The sequence below is a fragment of the Nerophis lumbriciformis genome, linkage group LG01 (genome assembly GCF_033978685.3).
Source record: "Nerophis lumbriciformis linkage group LG01, RoL_Nlum_v2.1, whole genome shotgun sequence".
Taxonomy (NCBI): Eukaryota; Metazoa; Chordata; class Actinopteri; order Syngnathiformes; family Syngnathidae; genus Nerophis; species Nerophis lumbriciformis.
The window spans coordinates 7,324,193-7,349,476 of NC_084548.2; the positions used below are offsets into that span (position 1 = coordinate 7,324,193).

At 40.6% G+C, this 25,284-nt stretch overlaps 1 protein-coding gene across 4 annotated transcripts in view; it reads right to left on the reverse strand.

Annotated features, from left to right (window-relative positions):
* The window catches only part of usp19 (ubiquitin specific peptidase 19), a 58,466-nt gene that overhangs the window by 25,715 nt on the left and 7,467 nt on the right, over positions 1–25,284 (reverse strand). For 2 of the 4 annotated variants that reach the window (XM_061974150.1, XM_061974135.1), the window contains exons 3-16: positions 14,176–14,304; positions 13,968–14,104; positions 7,887–8,438; positions 5,141–5,519; positions 4,913–5,069; positions 4,530–4,601; positions 4,297–4,412; positions 3,881–4,113; positions 3,618–3,810; positions 3,368–3,501; positions 3,126–3,284; positions 2,939–3,049; positions 2,538–2,648; positions 2,360–2,461 (exon numbers count right to left, since the gene is read on the reverse strand). In XM_061974150.1, coding sequence (XP_061830134.1) covers positions 2,360–2,461; positions 2,538–2,648; positions 2,939–3,049; positions 3,126–3,284; positions 3,368–3,501; positions 3,618–3,810; positions 3,881–4,113; positions 4,297–4,412; positions 4,530–4,601; positions 4,913–5,069; positions 5,141–5,519; positions 7,887–8,438; positions 13,968–14,104; positions 14,176–14,304 — 2,585 coding nt within the window. Of the gene's footprint in view, positions 1–2,359; positions 2,462–2,537; positions 2,649–2,938; positions 3,050–3,125; positions 3,285–3,367; positions 3,502–3,617; positions 3,811–3,880; positions 4,120–4,296; positions 4,413–4,529; positions 4,602–4,912; positions 5,070–5,140; positions 5,520–7,886; positions 8,439–13,967; positions 14,105–14,175; positions 14,305–25,284 lie in introns of all 4 variants that reach the window. The other 2 variants (XM_061974143.1, XM_061974127.1) reach the window with 1 other exon arrangement.

The following is a 25,284-nucleotide window of genomic DNA, read 5'->3' on the forward strand; positions in this document are numbered from 1 at the left end:
CAATAGCACTACATCAATGATGCAACAATACCATAAATCATTCAGCATATGTAAGAGCATCAAACAAGCATGAACAACATAGTAATAGTTCTATTTTGGTAGCTAACACCATCTTATATGATTGACTAGCATAACAAACGTTTTATTCAAACTCATGGGGGACATGTGAGGACTGTCCAAAAATCAAACACCACTCCTCCAATTATTTATGTACGTTAAATTAATGTATCACTCTTTATCAGTCTTTTTATTTAGTTTGGTTCTTTTTATTTATTACCTTGTTTTAGGCTATACAGGTCTGTTTACTTTTTAACTCATTCATTTTTAAATATAATACATAGTGATGTTCCCATGGTAAAAGTACAATTTCTATGCTATGTGCATTTGTAAGAAAAAAGTTAATTAGGGAAAGAAAAAAATGTATACTGACTAGAGATGCGCGGATAGGCAATTTATCTCATCCGCAACCGCGTCAGAAAGTCGTCAACCATCCGCCATCCACCCGATGTAACGTTTGATCAGAACTGCATCCGCCCGCCATCCGCCCGCCATCCGCCCGCCATCCGCCCGTTGTTATATATCTAATATTAATAAAAAAAAAAAAAAGGGTGAAAACTACGCGAATTGCACCTTGTGCAGACAAGATTTTTCGATCGGACACGGAGGAATTAGCGATGTAAAAGACCACGTTGGGACAAAAAAACACAAGTCTAATGCCGTTGCTAGCGATACAAGTGGAAAACTTTCAACGTTTTTCGTCGCCCAAACAGATTCTTTGGATGTGATGAATGCCGAAGTTTTATTTACGGAGGCAATAATTGAGCATGGACTTCCAATCGCACTGGCTGATCACATGGGACAGTTAATAATGTAATGCAACCTTTAAAAATCATTACGCGGTGATCGCGATCCCAAAAATAAACTTTTCTTGCATGATAATGTCCAGAAAAATTCGCTTTATATTACTATAGAGTCCTTTTAACGAATGAGTTTGATGGTTTATCACAAACCTTAAATGAAATTCCATGGCCACCGTCCTGCTCTCTATATCAACCAGGGTGAGCCCCACCCCTTTCGTGAGCGCGGAGTGACCCCTGTTACGCGCCCCCGGCAACAGGGGTGGCAAGCAGGTAAGCTGCGCGGGCGGAGCGCGCGGAGTGACCCATGTTACGAGCCCCCGGCCACGGGGGTGGCGGGCAGGTAAGCTGCTTACCTGCTGCGCGTGACGCCGGCCGCGGCGAAAGCGGACGAGGCGGGGTGTCGGTGCGGTGGGCGCGGTAGTGACCCTGGACGTGCGTCGGGCCCTTCTCGCGGATCGCCTCAGCTACGGCTCCCGGTGGGGCCCTCTCGGGGGAAGGGGCCTCGGTCCCGGACCCCGGCGAGGCGTCCCTTCTCCGCTCCGTAAAAGTGTCCATCTCTTTTCTTTTTTTTTCTTCTGTTGTGGCATATGCAGCAGGTGCCTGCTCGTTTTTCGTATGTGGGTAACAACATTTAACTATGTATATATATTTCCGAATTGGTTTAACTGCCACCCGCAAAAAATAAATAAATAAATAAATAAATCTAATTAATCCGCCCGACCCGACCCGCGAGCGGATAAAATCTTATTTTTTTTAATTTCATCCGCCCGATCCGCGGATAATCCGCGGACTCCGCGGTTGTGTCCGCAAACCGCGCATCTCTAATACTGACCGTTTTTCTTACAAATGCTCGTACCATTGAAATTGCTCTTAGATTGTTGAATTAAAAATAAACATATACATATATATATATATATATATATATATATATATATATATATACACACACACACATATATACACACACACACACATATATATATATATATATATATATATATATATATATATATATATATATATATATATATATATATATATATATATAAATATATATATATATATATATATATACACATATACATACATATACGGTATATATATATATATATATATATATATATATATATATATATATACACATATACTGTAAAAGAGTGTATATATAAAAGACGCAATGAGGCTAGAAAGTGTGTTTTTTTCGATTAATCGAACAAAATAATCAATAGATTACTTGATTACTAAAAAAATTGCTAGCGAGCTGCTGCGGCATTTTTACTCTGCTTTTAATTGACTTCTTGCTAGGAATACGCTCTGTGTGACCTCGATGTGCTAGTACCTAGGGCGACAGCAAGCAGACAGGACGTCACGTGCAACCGAGTAATTTTTACAATATGCCCAGGGCCAATTTAAAAGTGGACTGGAAGTCGAAAATGGCCCCAGCCCATTGGACACCCCAGTTGCAAGAATTTGGACACCCTAGTTGTAAGAGATCTAACCTCTGCCAGTCGAAGGTTCTCAGGCTTGACTCTAACACTCCTGGAGATGGCTTCAAGGACTTCTGCGGTGCTGGAGTTCTCTTTGCTCACACTCACCAAGAACTGACACAGTCATACAAAAATGTAGTAAAGCAAAATAATTTTTGGGATTGTTTGGAATAGTTATTTCTAATCTCACCTTAATGGGTTTTTTATGCGGCTCCTTGGCGAAGTAGAAAACCGAAAGCACCTTTTGTTTCTGCGGCAACGGGACAGGCAGGTAGAGGAAGGGGTCAAAGGTTATAGACACCTGAGAAATGAGACGAGAGGATATTTTGATTACTGCAAAAAAAATTATTTATTCTTTTAACCCTTGCGCCTAAAATGGGCATTACATGTGTTTCTTATGTGATATGATTGTTAATTGATAAGGTTAGTGTCTAAAATTTTGCTGGGGAGTTTTTTTTAAAGAAAATTGTATTGTGTTTTTGAATGCAACATTGAGCGGATACCTTTTGGATACTAAGAGTAAGTGTGCATAGTCAATCTTAAGGCTGCTCAAGGGTTAAAGAATACATGTAAAAAGTACAATAGCATTACCTTGGAGCATGTAGGGCAGACAAGCTTGGATTTGAACTGGCCTTGGAAGAGGTCTACGATGAACGAGTCATTTCTCATCTTGTGCCTCTGCCAAGCCTCCTCTGCCACCACCTTCAAAGAACGCAACAGAAATTGTATGCTGAGTTTTGGGAAAAAGCCACGACATGCTTTCATCCAGACTCCATACCTCGTCCAAGCGACCATCTGAGTCCACCGTCTCCGTGTACGGTTTATTCTGAATGCGGTTCAAGTCCTCGTGGAGGCCGTCAAGCAAAAAAGCCATGAACTCCTGGGCGTCATGCTGGGCATAGCCAGTAAACTGACTGGCTTTACTGGCCACAATTGCCTATGTATATGATGGCCCAAGCAGAGAATGATAATGCGGACTTTGCAATGCTATGCAAAATACTTGTAGAGACGATATGGTACCTTGAGCTTTGACGGTTGGAAGGCATGGTGCGTTCCTTTCCACAGGGCCCTAAGCAGCACAGCAAAGCCAATAGCTAGCCTGCCTCCTGTTCCAAGCGGATTATTGCAGTTGATTTCTGCCTCAAATCCCCGATCTACATGAGACCAAAAGGAATAACATTCAATTTTGGTGGACAAAAACATTGTGGTGAAATGACAGTCAATATTCCGAAGTAAAACATGGCACTGTAAAGAAGCGTCAGCAAAGTACCATGAAAGTAATCCCTGAGCTCTCTGGTGTTGGACAAGGATTGGATGACGCTGTTCATGAAGCAAGTGTTTCCCAGGTTGACCAATCCCGTGAAACCGGGCATGCACACTTTTTTCTCCTCCTCCTCTTCGTTGTGCTCATTGCTAGCGGGATGTGCATGGGACATAGGCTGCACCATGCAAGTCGGCTTAGGCTGAGTTATAAAACATGGATATCAAAACACAAATCACCCAAAGCAACAGCATGAACGTTTGCCAACTTACTGCCGTTACAGTGGGCTCCGATTTTGTAATGGCAACATGGTCTGACACAGTACGAGAGGCCACGGTTTCCAGATCGCTATCTTCCACTCTGGGCGGGGCCTTCAGGGGTTTTGGTTTCTCTTCACCAACCCTGGGGGGCTCCTCCTTGGCTGGCAGGCTATGCTGGCTGCTGCCTGGTTGGCTCTTTTCCATGCAGGCGGGGCTAGAGGGCACAGCCACCTTGGCGCCACCCACTGCACCTTAAACAGAGGAGAAAGCACCTTGTGGTTAGAAGAAAAGACAGTGGATCTATTACCCCCCCATGCAAACCACAAAAGGTATGCTACTCATATCGGTTTCCTTATTGTGACTAGCTAAGACAGACAACATCTCTTTAAAAAATCCACACTTCTACAAGCGGATGCCCGGCAGCAGACCTTGTGTGGCGGGGGCTTCTAGACCCTCCCATCGTTGGCTGTGCCTCTTTTTCAAAGTGATGTCCACTCGGGCCGCAGTGAAGGAGTAGCTGCACAGCTCAGGCTGTATCAGGTTTCTGCAGTGAGCACAGGACAGACACCCATGGACGGGTTGGATTGAAACACAAGCATCAAACAGTCTCTGTTACCTCCGGTTTTTTTTTTAGCTCGTTTTGTACCGTAGACATATTTACCTGAGTTTGACTTGCCACTTGAAAACACTGTTTGGTCCGCAGTCCGGGTGAAGCCGAAGAAAATTTGCATCACTAGCAAAAGGAAGAGGTAGAAGCCAAGTCATTGGATTCTTAATACAATTTTTGTAATTAAAACATATACATAAATATACATATACATAGATATAAATATATATATATACATATACACATATATACATTTAAATACACATGTATCTACATACGTATATATATATATATATATATATATATATATATATATATATATATGTATATATATATTTATATATATATATATATACACACACACATACACATACGTATACACACACACATACAGTATATACACACATACATTTTTTTTAAAGGTTACAATATAGTACCTTGTCTGGAAAATGAAGGTGAAGTCCTGTTCCCTGAAAAGGACCTTGGCTGTACTCCTGCAGATGCCCTTCATGTAGATGTTCACCACCATCAAGTCTGTGCCTTTCTCGTACGAGTTGTTCTTCACGTTTTGCACATTTACCATGGCCTCTTGTGCTGTGGCGAGTTGATACGTAAATCATTAAAATCATTTTCAGGACCGTTACAGAGACGTTGTCAAGACTAACCTTCCTGTGGCTGTATGATAAGAGGTGGCTCGTCTTTGGACTGGTCGCGCTTCTCCTCTCCATCACAGCTGCTCTGCATCTGGGCCAGACCCGCCTCCGATGGCTCTTGTTTGGCTGGCATTGACGCTGCTCCGCTTGAATCCGGTTGCTGGTTTGTCTGAGTATCCTGCATTGATTCTTGCTCCACGGACATTTTCTCTGATTCTGAGTCTGAGTCACTTATGTCCATGCCCCTTTCTGGAGCATACACGGGGTGGTTTGAGCCCAAAGTTTTGAGGGAGTCACTTGTGTTTGCAGGAGGAGCTGCTGGTTGCTTTTTATGATCCCCTGTTCCCGACTTGTCCCCTGTGACTGAAGAGACATGTTGTTGCTCCACCACCTGAATAGAAAAACACAATGAGCGCATTAATCAGCTGCAGCCTCCAAAGTAGTTGTATCAATACTAGGGGTGAACGGTTCACAAAATCCAAGGTAGGGTTGCCCAATATAGACAATATAAATAATATAAATATGGCCGACGATAGAGTTATTAATACTGATGTAATATCGTGATAATGATGTTGACACATTCTAGTTGTGTTTTATCTAACTAATTTGAAACAGACAAGCGGACAACTGCACCCCTTTTTGTTATTGTTTACAAACTTAGGAAATATGTCACTGGCCACAGGATGGCTTTAAGGGCAAAAACCAAAGGATTTAAATCAGAGCCAATAGTAGGAAATCATTTAAATTGAATTATTACACTGTGTTTTGTCTTGATTATGATTAGAAATTGAATCATTCAATGATCTTGAAATGTTTATGTATCGGTATCAGCATTGGTATGATCAATACTGCCCCTGTAATACTTGTTATTTGATAAATACCCAAATTTGTAGTATCACCCAAAACTAATGTAATATCGTGATAATGGATGTTGACACATTCGAGCTGTGTTTTATCTAACTAATTTGAAAGAGATAAGCGGACAACCGCACCCTTTTTTGTTATTGTTTACAAACTTAGGAAATATGTCACTGGCCACAGGATGGCTTTAAAATAGTAGGAAATCATTTAAATGGAATTATTACACTGTGTTTTGTCTTGATTATGATTAGAAATTGAATCATTCAATGATCTTGAAATGTTTATGTATCGGTATCAGCATTGGTATGATCAATACTGCCCCTGTAATACTTGTTATTTGATAAATACCCAAATTTGTAGTATCACCCAAAACTAATGTAAAGTATCCAAACAACAGAAAAATAAGTGTGTAATACATTTGAACTAACGTGTAGATACAACCATGTTACAACAGAAAGTAACCACCTAAAACAGTAAATTAATAACTAGATTAATAAAAGATTAGAGAAAATAGTACAACCGGATATTATGTAATGTGTTACTGCATAGTTTCAGCAGCTAAATTAGGAACCTTTGTAACCCATATTGTAATGGTTCTACTATCATTTATATACCAAATCTACATATGGGTTTTAGGACATATCGCCCATTCACGGCTTATTTCTTATCACAGTTTTTGGTTTGGCGTACAATCTTTTTAAAAGCTCAAAATACATATATTGTAATAGTCCACCATCTATTACTGTTTATCAGTTGTGGTGCTAACAAAAATAAAACTTAAAAATGGCTCCTAAAGCTCTGACTTTTGAATTAGTGTAAACAAATAGTGTAACGGGCAGGGCAGTGGACCATGGGTTAGTGCATGTGCCTCAAATACTAAGGTCCTAAATTCAATCCCAGGCTCGGAATCTTTCTGTGTGGAGTATGCATGTTCTCCCCATGACTGCGTGGGCTCCCTCCGGGTACTCCGGCTTCCTCCCACCTCCAAAGACATGCACCTGGGGATAGGTTGATTGGCAACACTAAATTGGCCCTAGTGTGTGAATGTGAAGTGATGTGTGAATTGTATTTATATAGCGCTTTTCTCTAGTGACTCAAAGCGCTTTACATAGTGAAACCCAATATCTAAGTTACATTTAAACCAGTGTGGGTGGCACTGGGAGCAGGTGGGTAAAGTGTCTGGCCCAAGGACACAACGGCAGTAACTAGGATGGCGGAAGCGGGGATTGAACCTGGAACCCTCAAGTTGCTGGCACGGCCGCTCTACCAACCGAGCTATACCGCCCCATAATGTGAGTGTGAATGTTGTCTGTCTGTGTTGGCCCTGCGATGAAGTGGCGACTTGTCCAGGGTGTACCCCGCCTTCCGCCCGAATGTAGCTGAGATAGGCTACAGCACCCCCCGCGACCTCGAAAGGGACAAGCGGTAGAAAATGGATGGATGGATGGAAAATGTGTAACTGTACAAACAGTATAACCACATTATATACCATCAGCCTTATCAGCACTAGAGTTTTATTGGTTTAAATCAAAACCAAAATAATGTAAACATAGGGATAGCATAAGTTTTTGCCCTGTCCAAGTTTGACTTAGGGTGAATGAGATGTGTTTTCAGTGCGGGGTTCTACTGTATTCCAAAACAAAATATTTATGGTATTTTTATTTTCTGCAATTTTTACCAGGCCAGATTTCCCAAAAAGGTTCTAAAACATAATTTTAAAGAGCACAATTTCTGCAAATATCAAACCCCCAGTATAAGATAACCTGTCTGTTTACTAGGGGGAAATAGTATTTGGGTCACTATGGTATATCACAGCAAAGTGCAGACCCCATGCTCAGGAACATTATTAAAGTAAGTTTCCATCAGGTGTGACGATTGAGCAGGAATCTTTACTCACCTGAGTCTTGTTGGTATTGCTGGCAGTAGCAACAAACTGTTTATGTTCTTCCACGCTACCTAATCTGTCCACACTTTTGTCTCCATCACTGTTTTTTGTTTGAAGGTGCTCAACAGCAGGCAAGTATGCATGTGAGGTTCTGGTCTGGACTGAGTGCATGTCTCTGTCAGTAGTAGACTTGGCCTCCTTGGTTGTCCTCGGAGGATGTGCAGTGGTGCGCTTGGCACTGGGTTCTTGAGACTGCTGGCTGCCTTTCTGAACTGAGGCGGGTTTAGGTGAAGCAGACCTGTCGTCCCCGGATGCTTCTGTTGTCTGCACCACTGTAGAGTCCGTGGAGATTTTCTCACACCCTTGTTTGTTTTTCAGCTGGCGTTTGACACCTCGTTCAGCTTTGAAGCGTGATGCGCTGTGTGAAGGGGAAGAGGTAGGCTGAGGCAGAGGTGACGGGGAGGACTTGAGCTTCTCTGACGACTCTGGAGCAATTGGCCTTGTCTCCGGCTCCTTGGTATTTTTGGTCTCTGGGGGTGGGATCTCTTTCTCCTTCTTGTTGGACTATAAATGGAGGAGAAAAAAAATATATGCGTATATGTAGAGATATATATGTACCGTATTTTCCGCACTATAAGGCGCACCTAAAAACCACAAATTTTCTCAAAAGCTGACAGTGCGCCTTATAACCCGGTGCGCTTTATATATGGATAAATATTAAGATTCATTTTCATAAAGTTTAGGTCTCGCAACTACGGTAAACAGCCGCCATCTTTTTTCCCCGTAGAAAAAGCGCGCGGTGCATGCTGGGATATGTGACGTTTCATTTCCATTTGTGTGTTTATGTAAAGACCCCAAAATGGCTCCTATTAAGTGTGTTGTCTGTCTAATTATAAATAATGCAGACGAGGCGTGTTAACTGAGTTCTCAACGTTTACTCACAGCGTGCTAACTGCCAGCATACAACGCTTCTCAGGGCTACCGCGCATGCTCGTAACTATCGTTGCATGCTGGGTAGTGTAGTTGTTATATTTGCTAGCTCATAACAGCACATTGAGAGACACGCTTACGCGCTTAATTCAATACTCGCCGTCATTCCGGGTGGATTGACAAAAGACCTCCAGCCGCTAGATATTGGTGTCAACAGGGCATTCGAAGCTAGACTGCTAACTGCGTGGGAACAATGGATGACGAAGAAGCGCGCGGTGCATGCTGGGATATGTGACGTTTCATTTCCATTTGTGTGTTTATGTAAAGACCCCAAAATGGCTCCTATTAAGTGTGTTGTCTGTCTAATTATAAATAATGCAGACGAGGCGTGTTAACTGAGTTCTCAACGTTTACTCACAGCGTGCTAACTGCCAGCATACAACGCTTCTCAGGGCTACCGCGCATGCTCGTAACTATCGTTGCATGCTGGGTAGTGTAGTTGTTATATTTGCTAGCTCATAACAGCACATTGAGAGACACGCTTACGCGCTTAATTCAATACTCGCCGTCATTCCGGGTGGATTGACAAAAGACCTCCAGCCGCTAGATATTGGTGTCAACAGGGCATTCGAAGCTAGACTGCTAACTGCGTGGGAACAATGGATGACAGAAGGCGAACACACCTTCACTAAGACGAGGAGGCAGCGCCAGACGACGCCAACATCTGCCAGTGGATCGTAAATTTGCCCAACTTTTCACTTCGGACACCGAAGACGAAGGATTTACGAATGAAGAATAACTTCAGAAAGTGAGCGCTATGTTTATTTTGTGTGTTGTGACATTAACGTTCGAGCAACATTATGTTGCTATTGCTCTGCACTATTTTGAATTTTACTATGTTTGTGATTGCACATTTGCGTACATTTTGGGAGTGAACAGAGTTGTTAGAACGCTGGTTTTTAATATATTATTAAAGTTTGACTGACCTATCTGACTGTTTTTTTGACATTCCCTTTAGCGCAGCGTAGGCGCGGCTTATAGTCCGGGGCGGCTTATTGGTGGACAAAGTTATGAAATATGCCATTCATTGAAGGTGCGGCTAATAATCCGGTGCGCCTTATAGTGCGGAAAATACGGTATATATATATGTGTGTGTGTGTGTGTGTATATATATATATATATATATATATATATACATACATATATATATATATATATGTATGTGTGGGAATCACATCATCAATCATCAGGAGATTCATCTCCTGATGATTGAGGGAACCCCTCATGAAACAGGCCTGTAGAGATGAAGTAGTCTTGTGATTTTTTCCCACACATACATATATTGCGCTCTACCACGGTATCGAGCACTATTTTTTGGATAATCTTATTAAGACATATATATATATATATATATATATATATATATATATATATATATATATACATATATATATATATATATATATATATATATATTAGAGCTGCAACTAACGATTAATTTGATAATTGATTAATCTGTCGATTATTACTTCGATTAATCGATTAATAATCGGATAAAAGAGACAAACTACATTTCTATCCTTTCCAGTATTTTATTGAAAAAAAAAAAAACAGCATACCGGCGCCATGTTCTTTCAACTTCCCAAATAAAACAAGGAAAATGTTACAAAAATGCACACTTTTGACACCCCTGCTATAGATAATAAAAAATTAAATCTGATAAATGTATCGATAAAAAGCAGAGCCTGACGACGCATGCGCATTTATCACAACTCTCTCGCTCTCTCTGTCTGTCCCCCTCCCTCACGAATGCTGCTGCACGCACGATTTGTTGTGTTTTTAACCTTCTTAACCCTGAACGTACATTGAAAATACACGCAACCCTAACTCAAAATGACGGACATTTGAGAAAAACCCGCAAAAGATGACATGTCCGGTGAAAAGAGGATGTATGGTCAGGACCTAGCCCGGTTGCTGCTAGTCCTCTTTTGCTAACATGCTAGCAGCTAACGGGCTACGATAGACTGACCATACGTGCTCTTTTCACCGGACATGTCATCTTTTGCGGAGCTGTCGGGGCTGAGTATTGTTTACACAACGTGCAGTACGCTACTTAATATGTCCGTGTGGAAACTCGTTCGGTACACTTCCGCACCGAAACGAAACCCCCGTACCGAAACGGTTCGATACAAATACACGTATCGTTAGACCCCTAATATTTTGATTATTGTTTCTCAGCTGTTTGTAAATGTTGCAGTTCATAAATAAAAGTAAAAAAAAAACAAACAAAAAAACATAGCCTCTGCGCATGCGTATAGCATACATCCAACGAATCGATGACTAAATTAATCGCCAACTATTTTTATAATCAATTTTAATCGATTTAATCGATTAGTTGTTGCAGCCCTAATATATATACACATATATATATATCCATCCATCCATTTTCTACCGCTTATTCCCTTTGGGGTCGCGGGGGCGCTGGAGCCTATCTCAGCTACAATCGGGCGGAAGGCGGGGTACACCCTCCGGCTTCCTCCCACTTCCAAAGACATATATATATATATATATATACATATATATATATATATACACATATACATATACATATATATATATATATATATATATATATATATATAATATATATGTGTGTGTGTGCGTTCTTGTATTTCTACCCTTCTTGAGACACCAACAAGGAAAAGTACCTTCCATATGAGGAGCGGTGAACAAGTTAGGACCAAAATCATGGTCCCAATACGGAAAACCATTGCATCTAATAGAGCCAAATACTAGAGTCTGTGAACATTGCTCCAAAGTTAGGATTTTTTGTTGATTTAATGTGCATACAAAAGTAAACATTGACAGGTGCAAAGACAGCAATATACGATAAAGCAAGACAGCAGCTAAAGAAGGACTTCCCTATTCATCCCTGAAAAAACCCGTCAGGTGAACAGCTGATTTTACAACTTCAGGGCTGACGTAAGACAACCCATGTCCCATTTGTTACCATAGGATGAACAAATACACTACGGTACTAAGACTATAGTGGCCCTTTAACAGTTAGCTTCTACAGCTGGGTTTCCCAAAGTGCGGCACAGGGGCCATCTGTTACAAAAAACAAAAAATACAGATCTCATTAGTACTCCCGGTGGTGATATCCATCAAAATTAGGGTGGTCCAAAAAGGAGGGATTTTTTTCAAATTGACTGTGTGTCGGTTTTAAAAGTGCGCCCCCTCTGGTCAACATATGAAATAACAAGTATGTGTGAAAATTTGAAGTGCTCCCCCTCTGGCCAACATGTGTAATAACAAGTGTGTGTAAGAAATTGAAATGCGTCCTTTTGGCCAAAATTTATTTAAAAAAAAAAAATAATAATATGTACCGTATATAGAGGCATACTGTCATAACTAAAGTAAATAACGAAGATTAGAAACCAATTACCGTATTTTCCGCACTATAAGGCGCACCTAAAAACCACAAATTTTCTCAAAAGCTAACAGTGCGCCTTATAACCCGGTGCGCTTTATTACGATTCATTTTCATAAAGTTTAGGTCTCGCAACTACGGTAAACAGCCGCCATCTTTTTTCCCCGTAGAAGAAGCGCGCGGTGCATGCTGGGATATGTGACGTTTCATTTCCATTTGTGTGTTTATGTAAAGACCCCAAATGGCTCCTATTAAGTGTGTTGTCTGTCTAATTATAAATAATGCAGACGAGGCGTGTTAACTGAGTTCTCAACGTTTTCTCACAGCGTGCTCATAACCACATTCGAACTCCCAGCATACAACATCGCTTCTCAGGGCTACTGCGCATGCTCGTAACTATCGTTGCATGCTGGGTAGTGTAGTTGTTATATTTGCTAGCTCATAACAGCACATTGAGAGACGCGCTTAATTCAATACTCGCCGTCATTCCGGGTGGATTGACAAAAGACCTCCAGCCGCTAGATATTGGTGTCAACAGGGCATTCGAAGCTAGACTGCTAACTGCGTGGGAACTTCTCAGGGCTACCGCGCATGCTTGTAACTATCGTTGCATGCTGGGTAGTGTAGTTGTTATATTTGCTAGCTCATAACAGCACATTGAGAGACACGCTGACACGCTTAATTCAATACTCGCCGTCATTCCGGGTGGATTGACAAAAGACCTCCAGCCGCTAGATATTGGTGTCAACAGGGCATTCGAAGCTAGACTGCTAACTGCGTGGGAACTTCTCAGGGCTACCGCGCATGCTCGTAACTATCGTTGCATGCTGGGTAGTGTAGTTGTTATATTTGCTAGCTCATAACAGCACATTGAGAGACACGCTGACACGCTTACCGGGTAATTCAATACTCGCCGTCATTCCGGGTGGATTGACAAAAGACCTCCAGCCGCTAGATATTGGTGTCAACAGGGCATTCGAAGCTAGACTGCTAACTGCGTGGGAACAATGGAAGACAGAAGGCGAACACACCTTCACTAAGACGAGGAGGCAGCGCCAGACGACGCCAACATCTGCCAGTGGATCGTAAATTTGCCCAACTTTTCACTTCGGACACCGAAGACGAAGGATTTACGAATGAAGAATAACTTCAGAAAGTAAGCGCTATGTTTATTTTGTGTGTTGTGACATTAACGTTCGAGCAACATTATGTTGCTATTGCGCTGCACTATTTTGAATTTTACTATGTTTGTGATTGCACATTTGCGTACATTTTGGGAGTGAACAGAGTTGTTAGAACGCTGGTTTTTAATATATTATTAAAGTTTGACTGACCTATCTGACTGTTTTTTTGACATTCACTTTAGCGCAGCGTAGGCGCGGCTTATAGTCCGGGGCGGCTTATTGGTGGACAAAATTATGAAATATGTAATTCATAGAAGGTGCGGCTAATAATCCGGTGCGCCTTATAGTGCGGAAAATACGGTACAAACAAAACAAAAAAAAATAATAAAAAGATTTTTACAAAAAGCTTACCTTTTTAAATCTGCATAGTTTGTATATATTATTAATGTTGTAAATACAAATCTTTATATATCTAGAAAGTGTGGTCCTAAAGAGGTAGGCATTTTTCAGAGGTCTCAAGAAGGTAAGAAACACAAGAATGTGTGTGTGTGTGTGTGCGTGCATGCGTGCGTGTGTATCCTGTTCAAGAGGCAATATTTGCTGGCTTACTTTTAGTGAAGGCCAAATATGAAAAGGAATCTTCTTGTGCAGAATGACCAAGAGGAAACCTCCCTTCTCCTTGTACTGGAGCCGACTACAGGAGGCCTCTATTTCCTCCTGTAAGTAGCACGACCACTGGCGCTCATCTGAAAATAAAGAGGAGTCACTTTCTTTTCCTACTCAAGTTTTGTTTGTGTTGCCTAAAAAACAACGTTACCTGGGAAGCGCACATGGCAGTGAGTATCGGTAAAGGTTGTGTTGACATCCTCGATCCTTTGCACACTTTCACCACAGCGCAGCTTGATGATCACTTCACTGGCGTTTTGTTTCCAGTCCACAAACACATCTAGAAAACACAATCACAACAAACATATTTAGGGTTTGGTACTGAATTTGATACTTTTATAGGCAACGACCAAATACTGTCGGTACTACCGGGTATTGAATAATGTAAAATCAAAAGGTGCCATATTTTGATACCTTTGTTGCGCGTCATGTCTGGTTGTAGACTCAACACCGGCTTAAGGAAACAATCATTCAAGGAGCACTCGGGGCGGACTCAGCCAAACTCCCCTTAAGTCGTGTTGCAATTTTCAACACCAACACGATAGGCTCCAGCACCCCCCGCGACCCCGAAAGGGACAAACGGTATTAAATGGATAGATGGAACATACTACCCTAAGTATACTTGGTAGAAAGTGCTTGATAGTAAGTAAAGTAAGGCTCCACACCTTCCAAAATGCGCTAGCTTAATGCTAATTTACATTAGATTTGCCATAGACGGGCTCCACTATCCGCATTCGCGATTTTACATGGCGTTTTAAACAACTGTAAATTTGGTAATAAAAACATCAACTAAGATGAATGTTACAATCAAAAACAGTATTGTACTGCATTGGTTCACATGTGAACGGTACACATCCCTAAACATTACACATTCTGGTACCCCCAGACAATCATAATACGGACAAACAACTTGAAAAAACGCACACACAGCTCTGATTACACACACACACACACACACACACATTCATTCATTGAGATACAGAGACACACATTAGTACACAGACACGTGAATTGGATTACAGACGCACAGATTGAGATAAGTATTTGCAAATAATTTTGCTACAATAATACTTCCAATGAAGTGTAGTTATCAATTTAAAACGGCAATACTAACCGCAGGGCTCGAATTTAACCGCGGCAAGGGCTGCGACCGCCCTTGTGACTTGCCGTAATGCCCTAAAAAATTGACAAGCATTGATGGCAAGAAAATGCTGTGACCGCCTTTGACTTTTTACTTAAAAAAAAAGTTAAAGTTAAAGTACCAATGATTGTCACACACACTAGGTGTGGCGAGATTATTCTCTGCATTTGACCCATCACCCTTGATCACCCCCTGGGAGGTGAGGGGAGCAGTGGGCAGCAGCGGTGGCCGCGCCCGGGAATCATTTTGGTGATTTAACCCCCAATTCCAACCCTTGATGCTGAGTGCCAAGCAGGGAGGTAATGGGTCCCATTTTTATAGTCTTTGGTATGACTCGGCCGGGATTTGAACTCACAACCTACCGATCTCAGGGCGGACACTCTAACCACTAGGCCACTGAGTAGGTTGTTAGTGCACTAGGGATGTAACGATAAACGGTATAAAGATAAACCGCGGTAAAATTCCAGAAGGTTAATAATACTGTTTATACATTTTTAATTACAGAAAAACCGTCATTTATTAATGCATTTTAGGTACCTGCTTACTTCCTGAATACTGAAGCGCCGTAGCATCTGCGCATGCGCACTAGAGCCGTTCGGCTGGGGAAACTGGCGGCGACTTCACGGAATTTGTTCCCTCCGAGCTAAGGGAGCCAATCACTTCGTTTCAATCGCTTCTACTTCCCTGGCGTCTCTGTGTGCGTTTAAGAGCGCAATACCGGTGGAGGAAAAAAATATTTGATGTTGCAGTTTCATTTTGAACGTGCAGCGAGCGTCCTTCCGTCAGCTGCTGGGACGGAGAATTACCATGAAGCAGGCAACGTGTCGGGAACGTTGCCACAACTTGTTTATAAAGTCTGTAGTTTGTTCACTGGGATGGTCACTCGTCCTTTAATTCAACTGCTAACTTTGTTAATGTTCTAATAACATCAATACTGGCTAAAATGTTTTGTCATTTCATCGAATTGAACGCTGGCTGAGTTGTCGGCGAGGCACAAAGATTGCGTGTTGAATGTGAGAGGTATCACGTTTTTGTTTTGTAGCCAAACTGTTGCACTGAAGTACATGGTTGTTGTTGAAGAACAAAGCTTGTTTGTTTAACTTTATCTTCATTAGCCAAACTGCTTCATGTTTTATATTGATATCAAAAAGTAAACACCATGTTTTTTTTACATTACTTTTGGGTTTTTTTCATTCCACAAAGTAATTACTTTAATAACCAATAATGTGACATAGCATTTTGTTAATGTTTTATGGTATATAATTAATTCCTATACAACCGCTTTCTGCTCAAACTCTCAATGGATCTGTCCAGATACAGCATGGACATGTACACACGTAAGTACATGTATGTACATAATTTAAAAATACCTCTCTCTATGAAAATTTAAAAATAGAGATACATGCATCAAGTAATAAAAAAAATAAAATACACACTGATACTATTAATGAACAAAAACACAAATATTTGTCTTTAAATATATAGACCTAGAATCTAGAACATTTTTATTAGGTATTACAAATAACATGATGGCATCGCGTTCACACCACAACACTGTTTTACCAAACATAATGAATAACAATGATTAATAATTGTGATTTTAATATTGATTAAAAAAAAAATCTTAATTATTATTTTGCTCATAATCGTGCAGTCCTATGTGTAAGGCTTGACCTCATATATTAACACTATTTTTATCTATAGTGACAAAAAGTGCAGTTACGTCTTATGTCAAAAGAGTATATAGATACACATATACCACGGTGCCCTTCCAACTTGCCTTGGTGCCCTAAAATATGTGCCCTCCTTTAAGGCAACACTTGCCTTGACCTTAAAAAGTTAGAATTCGAGGCCTGTAAACATTGTTAGTTTTAACGCACTTATCTTTATTACCGTTCATCGTTACATCCCTAGTAGGTGCTTGTTTTTGCTTCATGTTTTGCCAAGGAATTCACTGATGATATCAGTGCTTTATGGTAACATGTCCATTTGCCATCCAGTTCCTTTATTGCTAGTTCAGCTATAAACAAATATAAAAAGAGAGTCTCTTTTTACCAAAAGGCTATTGTCACATGCGGATTTATTTTCCAACCATAATAGTTTAAGTAAACAGAGGGTCAACCACAGCAACATATATTAACCACATTCTGGTGACGTGTTTTAGTTGTGAAAAAATGATCAATATGTAAACAAAGCCCAGGGACAACCGGCAGTCCCAAAACGCCATTGGCTTTACACCAGTTTGTATTGTAGATCCATACTGTACTACAATATTTGCAACAACAAATGTTATTTTCCAGTTTTAAGCAGAGCCACATTAAAATATCTCAATATTCATTGCCGGTAGTTGCATTACATACTACCTAAGAAATGAACTTTTATTTCCTGTTTTCATTTATTTCACAACTTGTTTAGGAAGCAAACTAACTGGTTTTAAACTATTTCCGCAGTCCGAAATGTATTATCATGGCTCCATTCATTGCTTCAAGGTCAAAACACACTTGCCTCTTTAACAGAATTAATATTACACGTTTCTCAAAGTATAAACTCAACTGCCTTGAAGCTCAAACAAGTAGCCAGGCCCAGTCGAATCGGAGTGGATACAAATAAACAGCCGACCGTGGTGCACCTGCTCGCACTCATTCAGGCCATGCCACTGCACTCGCATGCTCAAGCTGCGCAGTCAAAGCAGCAACCGCAGAAAGACACATTTAACCGTCAAACACGCAAACCTTTTAAATGTTTAACAACCCCCGCAGCAAAAATCATACAGTGAAACAAGGCAAATACCATTTATCATAGCGAGCCCAAAGCTGTAGAAGTAGTTCCAAGTGAAATATCATCCCCGACGTACAGCGTCACAACTTTAGAGAACGTATGTGTGCTGCTGCTCGTATTTAGTCTGCGCACTAAACTTAAGAGCTTTGACTTTCACTCAGCTCTCTCTCCCTCTAAATGTCAGGACCAACACAATCCTTTTGCGCTCGTTGCAGTTCCTTGTGTCACAGCAGCTTTCCTGCCATACACTCATAAAGCAACACACACACACAAACAGCAAATTGAAAAAAAAATTCTGATGCAGGTCCACTAATACTGTGTTTCCCCTTAGAGCTTTGAGGGCATGGAGTGGGGACATTTTTGACATCAACTCGCTCCTTTGCAGTTATATATGATCAGATACTGGTCAGATGAGACCAAAATAGAACTCTTTGGCATAAATTGGACTCTATGGGGTTTGGTTGCAGAGGAATGCTCAATGTGGTAATACAACATTTAAAAAAATATTTAAAATGATCTACAAAGTCAAAACAAACCGTATGATCACTAAAATTAAAACTTGTCATTTAACCCTTTTGGTAGTTTTGACGTAATTATCCGCCTGTATAACATTGGAGCAAATTGTAGAAAATTATAATTTTAATATTTAATTTATATAGTGACCCCACCATATTGTTTTTTTTGTCTGATTGTGATCGAAAATGTAATCATTCAATGATTTTGAAGTACCATTATCAGCATTGAAATGGCCAATATTGCCCCTATAACTACTTAAAGTTAAAAGTTAAAGTTAAAGTACCAATGATTGTCACACACACACTCTAGGTGTGGCGAGATTATTCTCTGCATTTGACCCATCACCCTTGATCACCCCCTGGGAGGTGAGGGGAGCAGTGGGCAGCAGCGGTTGCCGCGCCCGGGAATCATTTTTTGGTGATTTAACCCCCAATTCCAACCCTTGATGCTGAGTGCCAAGCAGGGAGGTAATGGGTCCCATTTTTATAGTCTTTGGTATGACTCGGCCGGGATCGCCTAAAACTAATGCTTATAAGGGCGTATAACATTTTTAACAGAAGTGTCGATATAACCATGTTACAAAACAAACTTACCAGATATTAACAGTAAATTAACAGGTAGATTAGTAAGGTTTGGAAATTACTGGATGTTACCGCATACATCATCAGCAAAATTAAGAGCCTTGGTAACCCATTTTGAAATGGTTCTATTACCACTTGTATGCCAAATAGATTATGATATATAAAGGAGGCTGCAATATATATTGCAATGTATATTTTAAGCAGTATCGGCCATCCCTATGTCTAACATGTGTAGTAAGCTTGTTCTAACCTAGAATGCAAATATATACCGTATTTTCCGGACTATAAGTACTTTTTTCCAACACTTTGAACCCTGCCCTGCGGCTTCTAAAACGGTGCGGCTAATTTATGGATTTTTCTTTGCTAATAGCCATTTTGTTTTGTATTCAACAAATAGTTTTCATATTACACCGACAGACACTGAAAAGGTGTGTTATTGTTTATGCTATGGCACCATTTTTTCGAATGCGATTGCTTACTACAGGTGGTGGGAGATGAAAATGTACTTCCCGTTTCAAGCCTTGAACCGGAAGTAAGACCATCCATAGCAATTGTGCTCACAATGACTTTCATTTATCACTCCAAGCAACATTTGTAAGTTTTACAATAGAACTAAAACAATTCATACTTACTAAACCGTCCCAAGTGTAATGGCTGTTCATATTTGTACATGCTATCGTAATGTAATCAAGCTTGCATTTTTAGCGTTAGCGAATATGCTAACAAGTTTACAAGTGTATGTGTTAGTATAAATAACTTATAATTACATTCTATTTGAATAGTTTCAGTTGAGTAAATTAACCAAAACGTCAGTGTAGAGTTATTGAGTCTGTTTAGCTGATTGGAGAGCAAGCTTCTGCAGCTAGTGGGTTCATCACGAAGACTTCTATTTTGTTTGATTAGCCATTTTTACTGCCTTGTGACAGGCACCGTTTGCAAACAATTAAGGTATGTAAACAAACATTTACACAATATTTCGTACCTGTATATATCTGCAGCTTATTCTGCAGTTCTGTTCAATTTTGTGGGTACTGCTTAAATACTGGTGCGCTCTATAGCTCGGAAAATACAGTACTTGAAAAAGCATGTACAAATTTATAAAATAAGATAAATGTAGTCAAATATTTATTGAAATATTTACCAAAAGTCAGACAAGGTCTCAGGCAGTTACAATTTAACAACTATAACAACAAATAATTTGCCCCATTAAGATTAAAAAGCTTTTGTCCACCTTAAAAAAAGATGAATAAATCATCCTTGATCATCCTTCCCCCCTCTTCCTTTGCAAACAAACTACCATTTATGCTTTGACTGAATACAAGCTTGTTTCCACAAAGAGGATGGTGGTGTCATGTTTACTTTAGCTTTGAAACTGACTGACTCACTGCGACAAAAGTGCTTACAAATAGTAATGTGACGACACAATAACTAAATCAGGCTGACCATTTTTATCATAAATCTGGGTTTACTTGACCTATTAGCGCAATTTCATATGCTCGTGAGCAGTTTGAAGTTTGCATTTTCGACATAAATGTTGAAATGTAGCATCTGTGCGGCTGCGTCATCATTATGCTGAGCCTGCATCTTCTGTGTCTGCAAGGTCAAAGACTCCTCGGAGTTAATGAATGTGATCACTCGACCGTGAACGACACAAGGGTGCAGAAGTGTAAACGCAACACCACGTAGAAGCAGCAATGACATGTCCATGTGTAAGATGAATAAAGCTTTTTGTTTACTGAAAGGACAATGTGCTGATTTGCTGTATAGAAAATGTATGCTCAAATGATTTATATCGAACTCTGGCTAGGTATGGGTAACGTATTTGGTATTTTAATCAAGTTCTGATTAACGAAAAATCTGATTGGTTTTTGATGCCAATGTTGCCAATAACTATATCGCGATATACGTATTTATATTGATCGATATCAATATTTATTGATACTTCTTATGACCTTTTTAAGCCTGCCAATAAATACAGTACAACAATGTCCAACTTCCCAAGGGTGCTATTTATCAGTGGAGAGTGTGTCTGAGAGCCAGGTATAAAGAGCACGGCGAAGGTGATAAAATCATTAAAATAAATGTAAAGTTAATTGCAGATTTGAGACACTAGATAGCAATAGAGTATAAGCTATTAAACAATAAACAACTTATTAAACTGACACATTGGAAGTGTCAGGATGTTGCCTCACTGTCTGCAATAAAACCAACAAAACTAAAAAAAAGGTTCGTTTTGAGTTGATATATCAAGATATCACAATTTCTCTTCTCACTCCATGCAGTGAATCCACAGCAAGACATCAAGACAGCGCAACCACAGCCGTGTTGTGAGAGTAGCGTATGTGTGTATGGGCAGTGTGTTGGGTAAGTGACGTCAGTAAGCGAGCTGTAGTGGTGGTGACTGTGTCCGGTTTTGTCCTGCAGAAATAAGAATAAAGTGATTAAATTGTCACGAATTGGCGGAGCTTCGTAGACCCATTGTCAGCTAAAGTAAAACATTGGCCCTGGATGGAAGGTCTCCCATGCGCTCCTCGACTACGGTCTGGGACTGGGAGCCGAACAGCAGGGAAGGTGTATTTGATACTGTTACGTGATTGGCTGTTAGCGTGTCCCTCACATTGCTCAGTGACACTTCTTGTTTTCGGTTTCCCCAAAGCGCGAGTGATCTCATGAAATTAATCTTACTTCATAATTTCTGGTTTCTTCTGGCCAAAAAAATGCTATATTTATATTGAATATTTTATATTCCATCTATCCATTTTCTACCGCTTGTCTCTTTTGGGGTCACGTAGGGTGCTGGAGCCTATTTGAGCTGCATTCGGGGTACACCCTGGACAAGTCGCCACCTCATCACAGGGCCAACACAGATAGACAGACAATATACACACTCACATTCACACACTAGGGCCAATTTAGTGTTGCCAAACAAGCTATCCCCAGGGGCATGTTTTTGGAGGTGGGAGGAAGCCGGAGTACCCGGAGGGAACCCACGCAGTCACGGGGAGAACATGCAAACTCCACACAGAAAGATCCCGAGCCCGGGATTGAACTCAGGACTACTCAGGACCTTCGTATTGTGAGGCACATGCACTATATTGCGCATTTTATATTGACATTGTATAACTGTCTATCGCAATATATTTTGATATTGTATTATCGGCCCAGCCCTACTCAGTAATGTTGCAATTTTCCATACCAACAAAGCAAGTATGCTTGAAAGAAGGCGCTTCAAAGTAAGGTTCCACTTTTTACGCTGGCGCGATGCAATGTATCAATCATTTTTATAGGGGTTTTAATCACCTCCAAATTTAGTAATCAAAACTAAAACTAAGAGGCGCATAACAATCAACCATTTGGTGTAATAATTACTATACAGTAAAAACACTTTGTAGGGTTAAGCAAAAGGAAAGAATGGCACATTCAACTTAATGCCAATAAACTATTTCCTGCTACAGCAACACACCCTGAACAAACTGAAATAAATACAAACTTGCCAATGACACTCAGTAATGTAAGAAAACAAGATATAGTGGAACCTCAATCTACAAACTTAATTGGTTCTTGAACATGGGTCGCAGACCGAAACGTTCGTATAGTGAAACAGTTTCCCATAAGAAACAATGTGAACATGAATAAATGGTCCTAGCCATGACAAAAGTCCCTATTTTATATTAAAGGGGAACATTATCACCAGACCTATGTAAGCGTCAATATATACCTTGATGTTGCAGAAAAAAGACCATATATATATTTTTTTACCAATTTCCGAACTCTAAATGGGTGAATTTTGGCGAATTAAATGCCTTTCTATTATTCGCTCTAGGAGCAATGACGTCACAACGTGACGTCACATCGGGAAGCAATCCGCCATTTTCTCAAACACCGAGTCAAATCAGCTCTGTTATTTTCCGTTTTTTCCGTACCTTGGAGACATCATGCCTCATCGGTGTGTTGTCGGAGGGTGTAACAACACGAACAGGGACGGATTCAAGTTGCACCAGTGGCCCAAAGATGCGAAAGTGGCAAGAAATTGGACGTTTGTTCCGCACACTTTACCGACGAAAGCTATGCTACGACAGAGATGGCAAGAATGTGTGGATATCCTGCGACACTCAAAGCAGATGCATTTCCAACGATAAAGTCAAAGAAATCTGCCGCCAGACCCCCATTGAATCTGCCGGAGTGTGTGAGCAATTCAGGGACAAAAGACCTCGGTAGCACGGCAAGCAATGGAGGCAGTTTGTTCCCGCAGACGAGCGAGCTAAACCCCCTGGATGTCTTGGCTCACACCGTCCCTTATGCCACCGAAGATGATCAAGAGAAGAATATCGACCCTAGCTTCCCTGGCCTGCTGACATCAACTCCAAAACTGGACAGATCAGCTTTCAGGAAAAGATAGCGGATGAGGGTATGTCTACAGAATAAATTAATTGATGAAAATTGGGCTGTCTGCACTCTCAAAGTGCATGTTGTTGCCAAATGTATTTCATATGCTGTAAACCTAGTTCATAGTTGTTAGTTTCCTTTAATGCCAAACAAACACATACCAATCGTTGGTTAGAAGGCGATCGCCGAATTCGTCCTCGCTTTCTCCCGTGTCGCTGGCTGTCGTGTCGTTTTCGTCGGTTTCGCTTGCATACGGTTCAAACCGATATGGCTCAATAGCTTCAGTTTCTTCTTCAATTTCGTTTTCGCTACCTGCCTCCACACTACAACCATCCGTTTCAATACATGCGTAATCTGTTGAATCGCTTAAGCCGCTGAAATCCGAGTCTGAATCCGAGCTAATGTCGCTATAGCTTGCTGTTCTATGCGCCATGTTTGTTTGTGTTGGCATCACTATGTGACGTCACAGGAAAATGGACGGGTGTATATAACGATGGTTAAAATCAGGCACTTTGAAGCTTTTTTTAGGGATATTGCGTGATGGGTAAAATTTTGAAAAAAAATTCAAAAAATAAAATTAGCCACTGGGAACTGATTTTTAATGGTTTTAACCCTTCTGAAATTGTGATAATGTTCCCCTTTAAGAAATACACACTTTGAAGACAGTATAATATATTTCTCCAAAAAAGTCCAGTCTTACCACAGTTTAAAAAGATAGGTGGAAAGCCCCCTTCGCTGATAAAATCCAAGTTGAAGCGGCAGCTTTGTCTGAACAGCCTCGCCATCAGCGGCCATGCTGTGAATGACGGCTCCCCTTTTGAAACTTTTCCGAACACCAACGGCTCGCTTTAAATTGTTGTTCCGTGCTGGGGTCCAGCATTGTCACTTTCAGACATCAAGTCGCCATATAAATGGCGGACCTTCTCTCAAATGATAGCCTCGAAATGCGAGCTGCTTCTCATTTAGCTACAGTAGCAAGAGCTTTTCCACCTTGTCTTCCACTTTCTCTCCATCCTTGCAAAGATATACAACTCCTTTGGCAAAGTCAGCAACTAAATAAACTTGTTTGAGAATAGTTGCAATTGTGGACTTGTTTCTTCCATATTTGTGAGCCAATCGATGTGCTTTTGGCGCCACCGCAGCGATCTACTGTATTTTTCGGATTATAAGTCGCAGTTTTTTTCATAGTTTGGCCGGGGGTGCGATTTATACTCTGGAGCAACTTATGTGTGAAATTATTAACACATTACCATAAAATATCAAATAATATTATTTATCTCACACACGACAAGCGCACCTTCTTACACACGTCACATACTGTCACGACAAACGTCACATACGTATACGCCCTCGCGCAGCAAAGAGGTAGCAGCATGGGTAACGTTAGCTGTGATGCTAGCGCAGCCGTGCGAGTAGTAATACGAGAGAGAGAAGGTGCGAATTTGGTAACAAATGAAGGAAGAATTAATTCCCCCAAAAAACAGCAGGGGGTCCATCGTCTGGCGGTGGTTTGGCTTCAAGTGGGAATATGTCGAACAGACAACCGTAATTTGTGGGGCAAAAGCGTTGCTATAAAAAGTAGTATTACTGCTAATATGTAGCATCATTTGAAAAGTCACCTGCTAGAGAATGAAGAGTGCTTACTCCGCATGTCAATATCTCCGTTCGGTGCCACACGCCCACACCATCAAAATGCCGAGGCAAACATTTCCAGATCAACACCGTATTAAAAAAATTGTGATTTTTTTAGTTGTGATTTCCTTCTCTGCATGAAAGTTTTAAAGTAGCATATATTAATGCAGTATGAAGAAGAATGTTTTAATGTAGACAGAAAAAATAATCATACTGCTGTGATTAT